At 45.1% G+C, this 18359-nt stretch overlaps 2 protein-coding genes across 2 annotated transcripts in view; one reads left to right on the forward strand and one right to left on the reverse strand.

Annotated features, from left to right (window-relative positions):
* Positions 1-3: 3 nt before the first annotated feature.
* CECR6 (cat eye syndrome chromosome region, candidate 6) lies at positions 4-1419 on the forward strand (the record flags this gene model as incomplete). Its single annotated transcript, XM_019543881.1, has 1 exon — positions 4-1419. A coding segment is annotated over one exon (528 nt), but the record flags the coding sequence as incomplete, so codon positions are not given.
* Positions 1420-6855: 5436 nt separating this feature from the next.
* The window catches only part of IL17RA (interleukin 17 receptor A), a 20417-nt gene continuing 8913 nt past the window's right edge, over positions 6856-18359 (reverse strand). The window contains exons 7-12 of the mRNA XM_019544546.1: positions 17028-17105; positions 14469-14544; positions 14357-14371; positions 13518-13619; positions 12485-12526; positions 6856-10578 (exon numbers count right to left, since the gene is read on the reverse strand). Of these exons, the coding sequence (XP_019400091.1) occupies positions 9074-10578; positions 12485-12526; positions 13518-13619; positions 14357-14371; positions 14469-14544; positions 17028-17105 (1818 nt within the window). The 3' untranslated portion in view covers positions 6856-9073. The remainder of the gene's footprint in view (positions 10579-12484; positions 12527-13517; positions 13620-14356; positions 14372-14468; positions 14545-17027; positions 17106-18359) is intronic.

Raw genomic sequence — 18359 nt, forward strand, 5'->3', positions numbered from 1 at the left:
CTGCCGCCGCCGCCGCAGCCGCACCGCGCTGCCGCCGCCTTCCTGGCCACCTGCCTCGACCTGCTGGACAGCTTCACGCTGCTGGAGCTGGCGCTGCCGCCCGGGCGGCCCGCGCCGCTCCCCGCGCCGCTGCGCTACGCCCTGCTGGCCGTCTACTTCCTCTGCCTGGCCTCGCCCGTGCTGTGGCTCTACGAGCTGGGCGCGCCTCGCCCGCCCGGCGCCGCCCGCCTCGCGCTGCACCTGCTGCTGCCCGCCGGGCTGCTGGACGCGCCGCTCCTGGCGCTGCGCTGCCTCCTGCTCCTGCGCTACCAGCAGCCGCTCTCCGTCTTCATGCTCAAGAACGTCTTCTTCCTGGCCTGCCGCAGCCTCGAGGCGCTGGAGGCCTGCTGCCTGCTGCGGCCCGCCGCCAAGCCCGCCCCGGCCCCCGGGCCCGGGCCGGGACCCGGGGCCGCCCCGCTGGCCCGCTGCATCTCCGACAACGACGTGGGCCCGCACGGCTACGTCAACACCCTGGCCGTGGCCCAGAGCTGAGGGGCCTCGCCCAGGAGGCGAAGGGCGGGAAGGGTGTCGCCGTTGCCCCCCAGGCCTCCTGCCGGCCCCTTCTGCCCCAGAGCTCAGGAACAAGGGCAATGGGATCCTCTCCCTGCTGGGCTGAGCTGGCTCTTCTTAGCGGTCCTTCCTCCCCGGGCAGAGCTGCTCTGCCTTGCCGCTCAGGGTCCTGCATTGCCCCGAGGGCTGGAAAAAGCCATTGGTTCTTTCCATGCCAGTCTCCCCCTGCCTTTCCCAGGAAGGAGCCTCTCGGCAGACATCGCACACACAGCTCAAGCTATCTACCGGGAGGAAGGTAGAAGCCCTTGCAGCAGCTTTTCCTTCTAGCTTCTGGCCCCTTCATAGCATCTCAAAGCCCAGGCCTGTTTCCCCCTTGCTGTGTGCCAAAACCTCTCATCAAGGTGCCCCTCATTAACAAAATGAGTTTCATTTTGTTTCCCTGCGTCAAGGGTGGACTGGATTGTGGCCTTGATGACACTTAAAAATCCTGATGGCCTGAATGTGAGAAGGAACTAAGTGGCCACGATCTCCCCTGCACGGCTGTCTTTGGGGTATATGCAAGACCACAAAGAAGATGCTTGCTTTTAGTCTTCTTATAGCCTGCAAAGGCACCATCTCTGTTTTACATCCACTGAGACAAAAAAGAAAAAAAAAGGCCTCCGAATCCCCCATGAAGGGAGCTTTTCTGCGAACTGAGGCTGCTGGTCTAGCAATTTCAAGGGAAGACCCTTGTCTCCTTGCTGAAAATGTCTACCTCTGTGCTTCAACTTTGTTGCATCTCGTGCTAAAAGGACAAGTGAGTCTGAAATGGGCCTATGCCAGGGGGCTGAGTCTCCCTCCCCCCAAAAAACAAAATGAAACAAAACAAAAAATCGAGACTTTTTTTTTCTGGTGAGAACAGGGTCTAACAACAGGCACCTGCTTGTTTCAGGCAGCAGCAGCCACTTGCTGGGGCTCCCAGTTTTCTGTGAATATGCATGTTTTAAGGATCATTGTTGTGTTTGTTTGTTTTTTTTTTTTTACATGGACAATAAGGGCACCCTCCACTCAGCTTAGGCAGGCTGGAAAGATTTGGTCCAGCGGTGGTGAACTTTCCATTTGCACCAGCTTTGAAGAACAGACCTGGGGCTGGAACCTGCGAACTGTCTTCCTTTCTACCAGCAGGGGAATCTTGGTGCTTCTTGGAACAGCTGGATGAACCTCATTTGACTTCCAGACCTGGGCAGGGAAGTGCCATGATGAGACACCTGCATGGGACAAAGTTGCACAGTACAGCTTACCTGTCTTGGTGAGACCCTTCCCCCACATCTTGGCATTGTCTGTCATCCATATGCGCATATGGCTAAAGGCTGGGAGGGAAGAAGCTAACTGTGAAGCCATTTCATGGAATGCAGCTGTCCTTGGTGTTCGAGCTCTGTGAATGTTTGGGGCAGCTTAAGCCTGGTCCATTAGCTGGCTGTAGCTGCCTCAGGAACCTGAGATGCTGGACAGAAGGAACTAGGAAGGGACAGCTTTGTCCCCTCCCAGTTGTTTCTTGACAGAAATGCATTCACAGGGGATGGTAGGCACTCAGCTGTCTGGAGCCTTTTCCCAAGCTGCCCACGTGGGAAAGGGAACAAAGTGCAGCTGCTCTCCACAGCCAGTGCCAGAATCATATGCACAGCTGGGACTTTTCCTGTGCATGTACATACACTCCTTATTTCAATTCTTGGGCTTCACTGGGAGGGATGACACTAGAGCTACTGCTGTCACCACCCCACTCAGAGCAGGGTAGAGGTCTTCCTCTAGAGCACTGCAATTACACAATGTTTACAGTCCATGACTTCTCTCTGCTTCCCACAGGTGACTTGTGGTGGCCTCTTCTCTCCCCCGTCCTGGGTGGCTGGCTAGCTAGCTTCAGCTGTGACAGAAAGGAAGGACCCAAAGTGCCCTTCTGTTAAAGCTGCAGCTGGTAGGGGTGATTTGCTACTCTTCCCAAGCCAGCCAGAGGCAGCAAAGACTAGGCTTAACTTTCCCACCAGTGCTTTATTTTTATCTGAGCCGTAAACAAAGTGCTTGTTTTGGGCAATAGTGTGAAATTTGGCCAGTGGCCTTCTCTTGAGTAATTCCGTTTTATTTGTCTGGACAATCTTGGTGCTGTGAGTGACTGTGATTGTAAAACTAAGTACTGTGAACTTTTCCTATGTGATCTGAAAGGTGCCTAGGGGGATGCTTGTTTCCTGGCCAATGGGAGAGAAGGAACTAGAATGTCTGTGTTCAAGTAGGGGGTCTTCCCCCTCCTTTTTAAACTCAAAAAGAAACCAAAGTACCATTCAAAAAAACAGGCAACTCTTAGGTATCCTAGCCTAAGAGTATTCCACTCTGTGTAGTCAAACAGACAAGGTATAGCATGGAAAAAGTTGTCAAGAGAAAGGAAAAAAAATTGGCTGTTCATGCTTCTGGTGGCTTAAACTTGCCAAATACCTTGTATGCAGTGCACTGTTAAGTCATTTGGGCATAAGTATAATTCAGATATGGTGTGTCTACACATGTGCATTTAATGTGCATTACCCCAAATTAAGGTACATTAAGGACACTTATCTACACATGTGCACCATTAATGTGACTTAAAAATGGCAATTGTAGGCTTAAAGCTGGTATCAAATTTATGCACAGAGCTAAGCCTCATGTAGATGTGTTAATGTGCATTAATGCAGTGCGTATCCATTGACATGGGGCTAACTTTAGTCCCAAGTCAGTCTGCACACCTGCGCTAATGCACCTTAGCACGTGCATGTGTAGACACACACCTAAATTGCCTTGATGCACATTAGACTAATATGCATTAAGTTTAGGCATGTGTAAAAGCACACCTAGACACACCCACAGTAAAGGAACAGTAATAGCAGAATTGACACATTCCATTTTCTTTCTCTGTTGTAGGTGATGAGCAATAGAGCTACTAGTGAATTGCAGGCATGTTTACACTTTTGCTTTAATGCTCATTAGCCTGTTTTAATGTGCACTAAAACCATGCGCTTTTGCTAATGTGCAGTGAAATAGACTAATGCGCATTAAGCATCACTTAAAAACTGTGGGCACTTTTACATGTGCTCCAGGAGTGCTTTAATTAAACTACAAGCTTTAGTTCAAGTGCCCCTGCTGCCATTTTTAAGCATGGGGACGCTGAAACACAAGATGCAAGAGGCTGCTGGAGTGTGGCAGTTGCTATGCTTCAGCAGACTCGATTGAGTCTGCTCCAGCACATCAGAGCAGTCTGCATGCTTAGGTGCCCTGTGTCTTTATTTAATGCACACTAAGATAAGTTAATACACATTTTCTTAGTACCTCACAATGGAGGTACTAGGTTTAATGCTTATTAACTAAAGTGCATTAATGCACATGTAAATGCAACAAGTTCATTTTTCTAATAGACATTGTGTGAAAGAGGTATATTGGACCTTTGCCTATAGATGGTAGTTTCCTTGGTCTTTAGTGGCTGCCTCTGAGATGCTGTGTGATCGTTACTATGCAGTCATTTAGTATTTGTTTATACCTGTCACAAATCAGACATTTGTTGGCGCTACTGTGCAGTAACTCAGCTTATTGTGCAGTCATTTAGTACTTGTATAAATACTATTGTGCACTAGCATCACATCACTGTTATTGCTATGCTATGCTATTGCATAGTATTATCTGCCTACTGTGCAGTCAGCATTTCATATAGATGCGGCCACTTTCAACAAGAGGCTACAAAGATTGCGTTAAGTGTTCAGCTTGAATTGAACAAATTTAATATACAAGATTAAGTCTTAGAATATGTGTTTTGCTATATTGGTTCTCTTGTATAAAAGCTTTGGTACAGGGTGCGATTCTTATTACCTGCCATTGTTTCTCAAATACTTACTAGTTGGTACCAGACTTCTAGTGAATGCTTTGTTGAGCTAGCTGGTTTAAGGAATCCCCTTGCAGCAAAAATGGCAGCTATAATACCAATACTAATCACCCATTACGTTAAAATAGTTTAAAGTGGTGTTTAAGTCTGCTATAACTTTCTTCACCTCCATATAGAATTTAACCCCTACTTCCATTCACATTGTTCTGCTCCAAAAACCTTTATGAGAGAGGAATGAACAACAGTACTTTCCTGGTTGCAGATAATGCCCTTTACCCAAACACTTTGAAGATATGTTACCTGTCACATCCACTTTAAACAAGCTCCTGGCCTAAGTCAGTATTTTGGTAAGCCACATTATACCATTGGAAAGTATAGGCTCCCGTCTATGTAACTCCAGCATGCAAAGTAGTCCTGTACCAGAACTTATTTAGGCTTGCTGTGCTCTCCTGATACATTTTTGTACCTCCTTGATCCAAGAGTGTCTACCCAACTCCAAGGAGGGGAAAATGAAATTATAGAAAGGAATAGGCTGTGCGGCAGGAGGAGGCTTGACATCCCACCTAGCATCTAATCAGAGCTTGTATTTTTAAAAAATGAGATTTGTTCTTAAAATAAAATGAGGAACTTGTGACCAATGTTTCTTGTGTTTTGTCACCTTTCTTATTATCATGCTACTGCACATTACCTTAAAAATTAAACATCAACAGTTGCAATAAAATATTCAAAATTATTTGTGTTCTTTCCCCCTGGCTGGAAGTACACAAACAGATTTTCTTCAAATGAGCATCCTGTCAGAACAAAATGAGAAATCTTAACTCAAAGAGCAACTTCTCCAGAGGAGGATGAGCAAATTGATAATAAAGCTGTGAAACAGAAGTTTGGGGGCTTTTTCTAAATCCTCATCTTTCATCTGAAATTTGCTTCCATTCTAGTGGTTATGAGACCAGCTCTTTGTGGAGAATGGGAAGAACATTTTAGGTCTTGTACAAGACTTACCACAGTTGGGCTAAACAAGTAATAAATAGCAACAAAGACAGGTCTAGGACTAAGCTCTGTTTTTGTTGGAGTTTTTCCATTTGCCAATTTTTCTGGCTGCATAGAAAGAAAGAAAGTTATGTTTGATGGTCTGCCTTCAACTGGCTGATTCTACAGAGAAGTGTCACTCCATTACACCAGAGAGGTGGTCAGCTGTGTTTGTCTGAAGTCAGGCAGACAGGAGGGGGGCGTACCTTAAACTAAACAGGCATGAGATTTTAGTCAACAGCCTACTTTATCAGATGCAATGAATGAGCTAGGTTGTTACCTATACAAGCTAATGGCTCTCTAAACCAGTCTCCAAAGTGCTACCATGCCCTACCTTCTTCCACTGTGCCAGATAGTCCTTTTTTTTTTTTTTTTTTTTTAAAGGAATGGTTTAATATTTGGTGTCTGTTTCTGTGACAATTCATGTGTCAATTCTTTGAGCTCCAGAGGAATATGTGCATACAAGTGCTAGGTGGAAATCCAAGGGCATTCAAGGCAGTGGCCAGCAACTACTGAGAGTTCAGGACCATGGCATCTGCACAAGATTTTCACCTTGGTCTGTTTACTTTGCTACTTATTTAAACCAGTTTGGTCTTTGGAATCAAAAGTTCTCTGCCCAGGGTGAGTCTAATAGGTGGCAGAAACTTGTTCTATTAAACTGTTAGTCTAAAAAAATCCTGTGGAATCTTAGTATGGTGAGAAAGGTAGCATGTGTGCTTATTTGAAATTTTCCTTTTCTTGAGTAATGATTCATGGTTCTGGCCCACCCAAAAGAAAGATCTAGAATAGAAATATAAATTGACAACCAAGCATTTGGGTTTGCTGTCAGAGGTAAAGAGAGGATAGATTTTTGTAAGCTTTGCAGGAGAAGCTGTTAAGCTTCAGAGGTTATTTAGCAGACTCTGTCATTTAGGAAGGTAGAGTTAAATTCTTAAGGCAATGGAATTTCTCATGAGAAGGAACTTTTCTGCGGCATTAGTCTTCTGTCAGTGACCTAAGGTTCCACCATGCTGCAAGCAGGCCAAGATCCCATTGTAACAAATTTGTAGACCACTATTCAAATCTTCAATGAAGCACAAACAAATACATCTTTGTATTGATAAAATGTGGCCATAGGGGTAGGACTAAGGGCAACAACCTGAAGCTGCAGCTTCAATTTAGGTGGGCATTAGGAGGAACTTAGGAGGTCAGTCATTGGAAGAAGCTACCTTGGAGACGTGTGGAATCTCCATCCTTGAAGATTTCTAGAGCAGTTTGGACTGACACTTGGCTGAAATGGTTTAGTTACAGACGGTCCTCCCTTGAACAGGGGACTGGACTAGATGGCCTTTTGAATTCCTTCCAGCCCCACTTTCCTACAACCTTATTACCTTTGAAAAAAAAACAAAAAAACCCCTAATACTTCATGCATTTCAGTGGTAATGCTTTTAATTATAAAAGCAACATTAATAAATCACTGTATAAACTTTTTATAAAAATTTATAACAGCACTGGATGCAGTATCACAATTGGTAGAATAATAGTTAATAAAATTATGAATTGAAATTACATATTTAAAAAGACAACCAATTAAAAAAAATCACGAGACACTTCAAGTAGCTTAGATGCAATGTTTAGAGGTTTAAAAAAGACTTCTGTGCTACTTTAGACATTGAAAAATGTTTTATCTTAATGCAAGGCACAAAGATCACTTCTTGCAGAGGTGTAGCTGGGCAGCTCCATGCCCTGGGCCGTACCTTTGCAAAGGGCAGTGCTAGTTGCCACAGTGCTTGTGGCAGTGGCACATCCAGCTGCCACTGCAGCAAATGCTTTTTTTTTTGCACCCTTACCCCTCCAAGGCAGCACCCAGTTGCCTCCCCCTCTGTTATGCTTTGATACAGAGGTGCAATGAATAAGGTAGAAAGGCAGCAGCCTTATTTAAGTGCACAAGGGGAAAAGAAAAAAGCCTCAAGAAACTGTTCCCCCAACTGGCTGAGGTGAACAAGCCATTGCAGCGTCCAAGGTAAAAACTGTAGCTGTACAGGGGTTTGCACATCATGTAGTTTGCCCAGAAAAGTTAAATGCCACTCTGGCCACTGGGAAATATTCTCTGAAACTCATGAAGCCCAGGTTTAGACTGTCTCACTTGATGGCATTTCCATGGCCACTCCTGGGAGACTGTTAGTTTGATAGTAGGAAACATCTCCCAGGGTTCAGCCCAAACTTCCTTTGCTCAAAATTTATGCTATTGCTAATTACCTCCAGAAACCACCTTGCATTCATCTCACTCCAAATTTCTTTAAAATACCCTTCCTACCCTTCAGATAACAGCTGTTCAAGCTATGCTTACTGTTAAAAATCTTACTTAATAGCAATTTAGACATTTGATTGTGTTCATTGCTGTTCTCACCAAATTTCCAGTCTGAAACCTGCCTAGTACTGAGATGCATAGAGACAACACAGTGTTATGGATGAAGCACCAGCAGTGCAATATAGGAGACACTCATTTCCACCCTGATTTGAAGCCTGGGTATTGCAGCCTCAAGGAACATTGGTTACTTCCCTGTTCACCGATGTAATTGCACTGCAAATTCCTATACCATTTTTTGCCCATCATCCCTACGCTACTTTGCTGTTGTTACCTCACAGGTGTCTTCCTCCCACTCTATCACAGGCCGGGGAGGAAAGACAGAGGAGACAAAAGGTATGTATATATGAACAGCTTAATGTGTTGTCAAAGAGGGTATGGTTGCTCTATGGTAACTGCCCATGTAGATGTTTCTACCCAGAAGTAAACCCTGGTAACTTATTCCTTGGGGGAAAGGTGTAATTTCCTCCAGGTTGGCTTCCATTTACCCTGGGGTAAACATGCACATAGACGATTACCAAAGAGTAGCTAAAGAGGTTAAAGCCCTGGTCCCTTTTACCCTTTAGTCTATTGTTTATATGTCTATACACAAAGCTACCCGGCTTTAAATATTTCATCTTGATTTTTGTTCAGGCATTCAACTTCATTTCTTAATGTTGGTGCAAATACAGAAATGCCAGCATAACTGGATCACAGTGGAAAATCTCCAAACCCAGGTATTAGCACAGGTAGGTCTGTTTGGATATGTTACCACCCGTGGTGACTTGAGGCACAAGTTATTTATTGCAGCATTTACAATAAAGCTTAGCTATTCAATTGTTAATACAAACTTTGTTTTCCATCAAGTCTAGTCTCTCCTCCTTAACCCTGATTTATGTCTTTGCAATCACCAAAGTGATAGCATGCTATGAGTCTTCAAGGGTACAAAATGATGGATGGCAATACATTTGCTTGTAATAAGTGGAATGTACATTGTACATTCCTTGAGCAACAGAATTAGTACTAGTCACCTGATGGGACACGTTAACAAATTGAGCCATCTTCTCCCATTCAGAGATTTAAAGCAACAGCTTGGCTCCAAAAGCCAAATGGGTAGATCATACTGTATTCAGAAGCACAATCCTTTTCCTGAGGGCTGGTATTTACAAGTTCCAACCAACAGTCTAGGTCACTTGTTATAAAAGATCAGGAGACACCTTGCAGTTGAATGCTGCATGTCTACATACCACCTGCTTCCATACCCATTTTTCAAATGCAGTGACCCCTGGATATAGAGTTTAAGAGTCCTCTACAGAACAGCTTGTGTCCATCATTATACCCATGTACTCCCAGCTATTGTTCTGCTGAATTTCCTGGAAAAGCAGCTGCTGCTGGAGACTCTTTAAGCTGTCCAGTATTTCTGGAGAGAGGTGTTGTGCAGGCATCTGGCTTCCCTCTTCTTCCTCTTCCTCCTCTTCTTCTACAGGATCATCAGGAGGCAAAGGAGAACATCTCGAGATGTAGCCCTGGTCAGACTGCACTGACTGTCTTTGATCTTTGGATTGGTCATTGAAGACCAGCTGCTGCTGTTGCTCTTCAGCCTCTTCTTGGCAAAGAGATGGCTCAGAAGGAATGACATTTTGCTGGTAGAGAGAGTACATTAAACCATTCAGCTGTTCGTTCAATTCAGCCGGGAGGTGGTCTGTCAATATCTGGCTGTCTGATGATGTGGCGTTAAGGTCTTCATGGAAGAGAACACTATTTCTCATTGGGACACTGGTTGCCAGGAGGGGGATTCCTTCCATCCAGTCCTCATTGGTCAGCACCTGATGACTGACTGCACTTTTACCGTCTTGGAGAGAGAGTGGCTCTGTCATCTGAACTGGAGGAACTTCCTCCATGGGAATTATCATAGTCTGGAAAGTTGGATCTCCAGGTGGATTAAATTGAGGCTGCAGTTTACAGCTTTTGCCTTCAATTTCATTTATATGGAGACTGACCATGTAACAGCCACTGGGATCAGGCTCCTGAAGACACAACTGCTGCTTCATAATTCCCTCTTCCATGGGTATTAATTCTTCAGGGCTTTCTCTATCCAGAGACTGCAGGTCCTCCTCATCCTCAGAGAAGATCTCTCTTTCAAACCAGTCTGGATGCTCTGCCTGCCAATCCTGGAATTTTTGCACAGCTTCCTTCAACTTCCAGCCACTGGGGTTTTCAAAACAATTTTCAGGTGTGATCTCCTGGATTCTATGGATTCTCCCTGGCTCAAATTTTTCTATATCCTGGATCCGGAAGTAAATGTCTTCAAACCTGTCCATCAGCTGGTATTTGGATGTGACATTGAATGGGTCAGGAATGTCCTCTTCATTACTTATACCTGCAAAATAGCACACTATGTACATGCCAAAACAAGCTGGTTTCTTGAAATCTGGCAGGATCAAATTAAAGGCTGGCGTGAACAAATCTCCTGCTGGATGCCGCTGATCTTGTTTGAGACGCACAGCCTCCTTCCCAAGCATGGCCTGCCACTTGGCACGGGTGCCCCGAGAACACAAAATGATGATCTTTGAAGAAAGCTTTTCCATTTCCTTTTTCTGTTGAGTAAGCCAGGGTACGGCTCCCATCTCTGAGATCTGATGCCCTTCCAGCAGGTCGAGAACTACCTCAGTACCGCAGACTGTGATCATGAACTGGGCAAACTTCAACACCACATCTACATAGAGCGAGTGGTCAGCAGAGTAAACCAACCAAACCTTCCGGGGCTTCAGTTTTGGAGGAGGCATGTCTGGGGGTAACAGTTCTGAAGGAAATAATAAAAAGACAGTGAAATGAATTAATTGTAACACTTGCTAAAACTGTACCTGTGTAACCACCATATGCACATACAGTGTCACATGACTAACTTCACAAAGAGCCCTTTCTCAGGGAAGGCCTCCCTTCCCTCTTGATGGAGAGCTATATCAATGATCTAGTGAAACAGCAACTTTCTCCTAACAAACATTCCTCCCCTCCTCCTGGAAAAGTGGAACTTCCAGTCCCAATTGGGTCCCCAAGCAAGCAATCCCAGCTCCAGGACACAGAGACAGACAGTCTCAGTCATTTTGATCTCATGTGCAGGTTCAACACAGGAATGTAAGACTGGAAGAGACCTCTAAGGGTGCTGAGTTCAGCTTCCTGCCATCACAGGTACCCAATATCATCCAATCCTTTTAATATGTTAATCAAGAACTCTCTCAAAATTAGTTAGTTTTTTTTTTTCTTTTTGGCCTCTGTTATACTACTGAAAGGTTGTACTAAAATGTCACTCCTCTGAGGTTAAATTTCCAGCCTAAATTTGATCATTGCCCTTATATACCCATTTGTTCTTGTGCCAGCATTATCTTACAAATTAAAAATGTTCTTTTGCTTCTCTGGTGTTTATCTCCAATGTTTTCACACACAGCAATCATATCCTGTCTCAGCCTTTGTTTGCTGAACTAAATGAGCCAGTCTTTTTTATTCACTCTCTTTATAAGAGACTTTCATTGAAAGCCTGTGGCTGTGTTTGTTGCTGAGATTTCCTCAAAGATATAAGCTGAGTAACACGTGCAGTGACACCTGTTGTTTTCAGAACCTGAAGCATAAGTCCAGAAGTGTAACCTGCCCTACTCATTTCAATGGTACTAATTCAGATGCCTGATAATAGTACTTTGCATGTCAACACTGTTACCCATTTCATGGCCCATCAGGCCGTGCCAGAAAGGAAAGAATCTCTCTTAGAAAAAGCTACACAATCAACCCCAAGTGACTTTGTTTTTGTACTGTAGTGAGTATGCTGGGAGAGTATGACACCTCCCTTCCCTGCCAGTCAAGGCAGGAATCCTAAGCCTAACAAGTCAAGCTGGAGAACAACATGCTATTCATTTCTCACCAAGCAGAAGATAATTACCCCAAGGAATCCAGTAGAGCCTTTGGGTACATTCAGACCCCAATGAGGTGAAATAGAGCCCATGGACACTAATACTGAAAATGTACTGCGAGCACTGTTTTATGTGAACAGCATTTGAAAGAGCTTCCTCCCATTGCCTCTTATCTTCCTTCAAATTTGACATCTAAAAGCAGGCTTACTACTTTGCTTTTGTACTCCTAGATCACCCCTTTCATGAAGGCCTCCCACAATTTAAAGTTGGAGGAGGGAGGGGAGAAAGATCACCACCATGTGATTCTTCTAATACCAGTTGCCAGGGTAAGTTTCTTAAGTGCTTGTCTACATATGGAATTACACCAGTATAACTGCAGCTGTATAATTAGACCTACAATTAGTCAATTGGGCCCTATCTACATGCAAAATGGCTTTCCAGAATAGCAATAACACCAAATCTTCCTAATAGAGAAGTAGAGCACACCAGGAAGAGTATAGCTTAATTGAGTTCCCTGACCAGGAAAAAGCTCTACTAGTAAGGGACCCTCCTGCCAGTATAATGGCAACTGCATTATTAGTACCGTAAGCCTTTAATTTCATAAGGCAAAACCCCTTCCTCCGTGAGTGGAAGAGCTTTATATTTTAGCTGATCACTATCCAAGCCTGCTACTGACATAAATCTTTTGGTTAAAGGAAACAGAACTGAGGTTGCAGAGCAATATTTGGGTAATATGAATTCCAGTATGGTCCACACTGAACACACGTGTGTCTGACAGTCTGTCCAATAGTACAAAGTGTCCCTTACCATGAGACATGCTGCTACTGTTCAATTTCCCATGATGGCACCCTGAAAAAGAAAGACATACTGTCAGCTCCTAGAGAATTTTAAAAGTATGCCCTTAAAATGCTAGTGCCCTTCAGAGAGCAGGTTGGAAGAGTGTGGGGGCTTTCTGACACTAAACCTAATGAAAAGCGTTAAAGTGAAGAGAAAGCAGCCCACGCATGAAGGCTTTCTTCATGAGGGGAAAGGCTGAATGTGAACATAAATAATCTCTTTTCCTTACCATTCAATTCCACACCTAGAAAAGGAAGACTGACCTGTCAAACAACCTCCTTGCTTCTGCTGAAGCACCATCCACGCTGCCACCAACATCTTAATGATGACAGTGAGGTAGATGTGTTACTTTCCCAGGCAAAACTTACTACCAGGGAGTCATGTTATGTCACTGTGACAGTTGTCTAGTGGGTCATCACATGGGACTCAAAATCAGGAGCTCTCCAATTACTTACTGTGTCACCTTGGACAAATCAATCTCTGTGCCTCACATACCTTTGGCTAGGCACTTGTAAACTGCAGGATGAAAAACACCATACAAATGCAAGATGGCACAGCAGAACTAATTCCTAGAAGGGATCAAGGATTAATATTGTGGGTTGAATAATTAGGGTGTGCCAGTTCTGAAGGGTTTGTAAACAACACAGGAGAAGAAACAAATCAGGCTGCAGAAACTTCATATCAAGTCCCAGGGAACACTGGAGATGGAGGGCTGAATACTGCAGTCAGGCTACTCAAAAACTGAGAAGCTCTATCAGGGATGGAACTTAAGGCCAATGCAACCCCAGAGAACACAAGAGACCTTCAGTTAACACGGTGTTTTAGAAAAAAGTATGCTTGCTTTGTATTAGGATGCCATGAGTCCTATAACATGGGCTAAAGGAAATGCTTGTCCTGGCAGAAAGTCACATGAGGATCCAGGGAAGAAAATAAGAAGATACAGGGTGAGAGATGTGTAAGCATGCCTTAAAGTCTTTCCTTCCCTCACTGGTGTGGACCTTACCTGGTTGTGTTTGGGTCATATAAATGGCCCCAGCAATAATTGATCCCACCAGTAAAACACAGAAGCCAGTGATACCCCAGTACAGCCACATAAACATATCATCTATGGTATAAGAAAGAACAGTCAGACAGAGCATTCAGACACAATTTTATCTGCCAAGGAAAATCTCGTACAACCACAGAACTCTACCTTGAACACTAGGTATCAGATGGATAGCAGCAACCCTGCCCTCAGAATTATGGAAATAGCCCCATCCCAGCCCCATACAGTGGCATGCAGTGGCCCCCACATGACTAGTACAGGGGCTGAGCTGGGGATGTGCTTCATGCCTCAGGCTGGAATGGGGACAGAGCCTGCCAGCATAGAGCAAGAGTAAGGAGGGGAGAAGCAGGGAACAAAGGCTGGGGGGAAGTGGGGAGCAGAGGCTGAGGGGCAGGCACAAGCCGGGGCAAGCTGCTTGACCTCCCCACACCACCTGCCCCTCTTCCCCCGACTGCCTGCTTCTCTGTAGCAGTGGGGAGGATGAATTAAAGATAACCCTCCAATAATTAGATTCTATACATGGAAAATTTATACATTTTCCATGTATAGAATCTAATTAATCGGGGTTGTCTTATATTTGGGTAAATATGGTTAAAAGCTTTCTCTTTTAATGCAAAATAAGGCAGTTTTACCAGATCTATGAATTCTGGACTCAAGACACCCAAAGAATGACAAGCAGAACTTCATGAATAATGCTATTCTATGTGTAGACTGGCTCACATGCTGGTCACTCTTTGTTACAGGCAGAGGAAAACAAACGCAAAGGGAAGTTCTAGCATCTAGAAAGGGATTCTTACCTGTAGGCTGTGAAGCTGAAAAATAATCAAATGCAAAATAGAGAATTAGATCAAGGCTCAGCTACCATCTATAAAATGATACAAATCTAATTTAGTAGAAAGAAGTTCTTACTTGGAGCAGGTGGACATTGAAAGAAACTCAAGTGCCTTGTACAGTCAGTGCCACAATTTGCAAAAAACGGCTGAATCTGCAGTTGAAACAAAATCAGCAAAATGAAAGTATTTCTGCCAGTCACCTGCTCCCCACAACCCTTCCCTTTAAACTGCAACAGTATGATAGACATTGGGACTATAGTCTCCACAGAATGGTAAGGGTCTGATTAAAGGTTCTGGGGGCAACTCTCTACCCAAAGATAGCAGACCTGGTCATGAGGGCTATACCCAGCTACTCCATCTCCAGTCTCCCAAGAGTGGTTAGTATGAAAAAAAAGATGAAAGTTCACTGTAGTTTCATAGTTTCTAGGGTCGGAAGGGACCTGAGTAGATCATCTAGTCCAACCCCTGCCATGGCAGGAAAGAGTACTGGGGTCAAACGAACCCAGCAAGATGTTCATCTAGCTTCCTCTTAAACACCCCCAGGGTAGGAGCCAGCACCACTTTGCCTGGAAGTTGGTTGCAGATCCTAGCCGCCCTGACGGTGAAGTAGCGCCTCCTCATATCTAGCCTAAATCTATTCTCTACCAGCTTGTGACCGTTATTCCTGGTCACTCCTGGCAGTGCTCGGGGGAACAGGGACTCCCTCAGTGCCTGCTGATCCCCCCTGACTAGTTTGTAACAGGCCACTAGATCCCCTCTCAGCCTTCTCTTGTGGAGGCTGAACAGGTTCAGGTCCCGTAGCCTCTCCTCATAAGGCCCCCTGATCATATGAGTGGCCCTCCTCTGGACCCTCTCCACGTTGTCCACATCCCTCTTGAAGTGCGGCGCCCAGAACTGGACGCAATACTCCAGCTGCGGCCTGAGCAGTGCCGCATAGAGGGGGAGGATCACCTCCTTGGACCTGCTTGAGATGCATCTGTGGAAGCATGACAAGGTGCGGTTGGCCTTCCTGACTGCCTCCCCACACTGCCGGCCCATGTTCATCTTGGAGTCAATGATGACTCCAAGATCCTTTTCTGGCTCTGTACTGACAAGAAGGGAGTTCCCCAACCTGTAGGTATGGTGCCGGTTGTTCCTCCCCAGGTGCATCACTTTGCACTTGTCAGTGTTGAATCCCATCCTATTCTCATCCGCCCACCCTTGTAACCTGTCTAGGTCCAATTGTAGCCTATTGCTTCCTTCTAGTGTGCCCACGTCCCCCCACATCTCAGTGTCATTAGCAAATTTGAACAGGGTGCTTTTTACCCCCTCATCCAAATCACTGATAAAGATGTTGAACAGTGCGGGCCCGAGGACCGAGCCCTGGGGGACCCCACTGCCCACATCCCTCCAGGTTGAAAATGACCCATCCACCACCACCCTCCGGGTGTGGCCCTCCAGCCAGTTAGCGACCCATTTGACTGTGTAGGTGTTGACACCACAGTCCCCCAGTTTCTTAATGAGAACGGGGTGAGAGACAGTGTCGAAGGCCTTCCGAAAGTCCAGGAACACTATGTCCACTGCTACCCCTGCATCTAATGATTTGGTGATCTGATCATAGAAGGCCACCAGGTTGGTCTGACAGGACCTGCTGCTAACAAACCCGTGTTGGTTGCCCCTAAGCATGAAATCCCCTGCTGGCCCCTCATGGATGTGTGCCAGCATAATTTCCTCGAACAGCTTGCCTAGGATCGAAGTAAGACTAACTGGCCTTTAGTTTCTTGGGTCCTTTCTTCCCCCTTTTTGAAGATGGGAAACACGCTGGCCCTCTTCCAGTCCTCTGGCACCACACCAGAGCACCACAAGTGCTTGTAAAGCTGTGCCAGGGTCCTGCAATGACCTCAGCCAATTCTTTTAGTACGCTAGAGTGGAAATTGTCTGGACCGGCTGACTTGAATATGTCCAGTCCCTCCAGAAGCTCCCTAACTAGTTCCTCACTAACCCTTGGCCCAGGTGTGCCTCCCCCGGGGCCCGAGGGGAGCCCAGCAGGGAGGTGGCTGTTCTGGTCCCTGCTTAGGAAAATGGAGGCAAAGATATCGTTAAACATGTTGGCTTTGTCGTCTGGTGTGATGACCAAATTTCCTAATGTGTCCTGCAGGGGCCCCACATTACCTGGAATCTTCTTTTTACTCCCTATATATTTAAAGAAGAACTTCTTACTGTCCTTGATCCGGGAAGCTAGTCCCAGTTCCATCTCTGCCTTGGCCTTCCTGACTGCCTCCCTACATCCCTGAGCAACTGCAGTATAGCCATCCCTGGTGATGTCCCCTCCTTTCCATTGGGTGTATGCCTCCCTTTTAGCTAGAAGACATTCCCGGACGCTTTTGGTGAGCCATGGGGGCTTGTGTGCCCTCCTGTCCCCTTTGATCCTCGCTAGGATTACCTCTCTTTGGGCTTGGAGGATCGTACCTGGAGAATGCGTTCATAATATAATAAAATAAGTATTCTTTCAGGAGTGGGCCCAACTGTCTTGGTGAGTGGGAAATTGGGAATTAAACTCTGATAGAGGTCTGTGTCCTAGTAATAGCTTAAATCGGTCAGAGATGATTCATCACATAATTATTTCTCCCTGGAGAAAGAACAGGTGAGAACTTACCTGGACTTTGTATTTGCAACAAGTTCTTATAGGTTTTTCGAATCTGAGTGTGACATTCACACGCTGCTGCAACCCCTTCTGCAGATACAAGACAGAACAGTGATGAGGAAAGGCAAAAAATAAACAGACTGGAAGTTGGGGTTGAGGGAGCAGGGGAAGGGAAACATAGGTGAGAGCAAAGCATGCAAGTCAAAGGATATGAAGATACTGAGCAAGGCAAAGGGAAAGTTTCTAATTAATTTAGGCAGGAGAAAAGAGCTACTACATAGCAGCTCCAGAAAAAAACTGTCATTCATATTATAAACAACTGATAGGGCACTGACGTTGCAGAGTTAAGTACTGAAACCTGAAAACATTGAAGTTAAAGTGGTACATAAGAGTCTTGTATCTCAGGTTTAAAGTTGTTCAATGTACAAGCTTTCTAGCTTAACCTAGAGGCTCTCTCCATTATTACTTGTGGTACTTGAATATGAAGGTAAACATCATGTATAATCTATAAGAGACAACCAGTATCTTGCTGGGGTTATAGTCCTTGCAGTAACTGGTAGGGACTTTTTGTTTTTCAATTGGACATTATTCCTCTGTCAGACTGTTGTATACAGCATTCTAGCAATTCTACTATGTATCAGAGAAAGAGGAATGTGGATCTAAACAGGATGGGACAGATTAGCAGTTATAAGTATGTAGACTTCACATTTAAACCCCTGACAGAGGGTTGGAACAGATGTCAATATTTGAGATTTTTCTTCAAGGTCTCCCAAATACTGCTATGTGGAGATCTTCATTTGGACTACATGGATTCTAAGTCCAGAAGTGATTACTGATCATCTAGTCCAAGTTCCCTCATAACACATGCCTTAAGATCTCCCCAAATTCATTCCTATTTGAATGGCAGCATCTCTTTTAGAAAAGCATCCTGCTGCGATTTAAAAAAAATTGCCACTGGGCTGGAAATCCATTACACTTGGCAAGCTGCTCCAATAGTTTGTTATTCTCAAAAAATTGTTCCTTATTTTTAGTCCACATTTATCTAATGTTAGTTGCCAGGTATAAGGGATCTCATTTACTTTTGCTTGCTAGACCAAAGAGTTGATCATCATGAGGCGCTACAGGGATTTGGGAGCGGGGCTTAGGGGTCTGGGAGCTCAGGTGGTATTTTTGTCGATCCTCCCAGTCTCGGGCTATGGGCTGAGGAGGGAGAGGAAGATCCACGCAGTGAACCAAAGACTGCAGAGCTGGTGTCATTGGGAAGGCTTTGGCTTCCATGACCACAGCCCGCTCTTTGGCGAGAGAGGCAGCGAGCTGCTGGGAAGAGATGGCCTCCACCTCTCC

The sequence above is a fragment of the Crocodylus porosus genome, unplaced genomic scaffold (assembly GCF_001723895.1).
Source record: "Crocodylus porosus isolate Cpor-Errol unplaced genomic scaffold, CroPor_comp1, whole genome shotgun sequence".
NCBI classification, from domain to species: Eukaryota; Metazoa; Chordata; order Crocodylia; family Crocodylidae; genus Crocodylus; species Crocodylus porosus.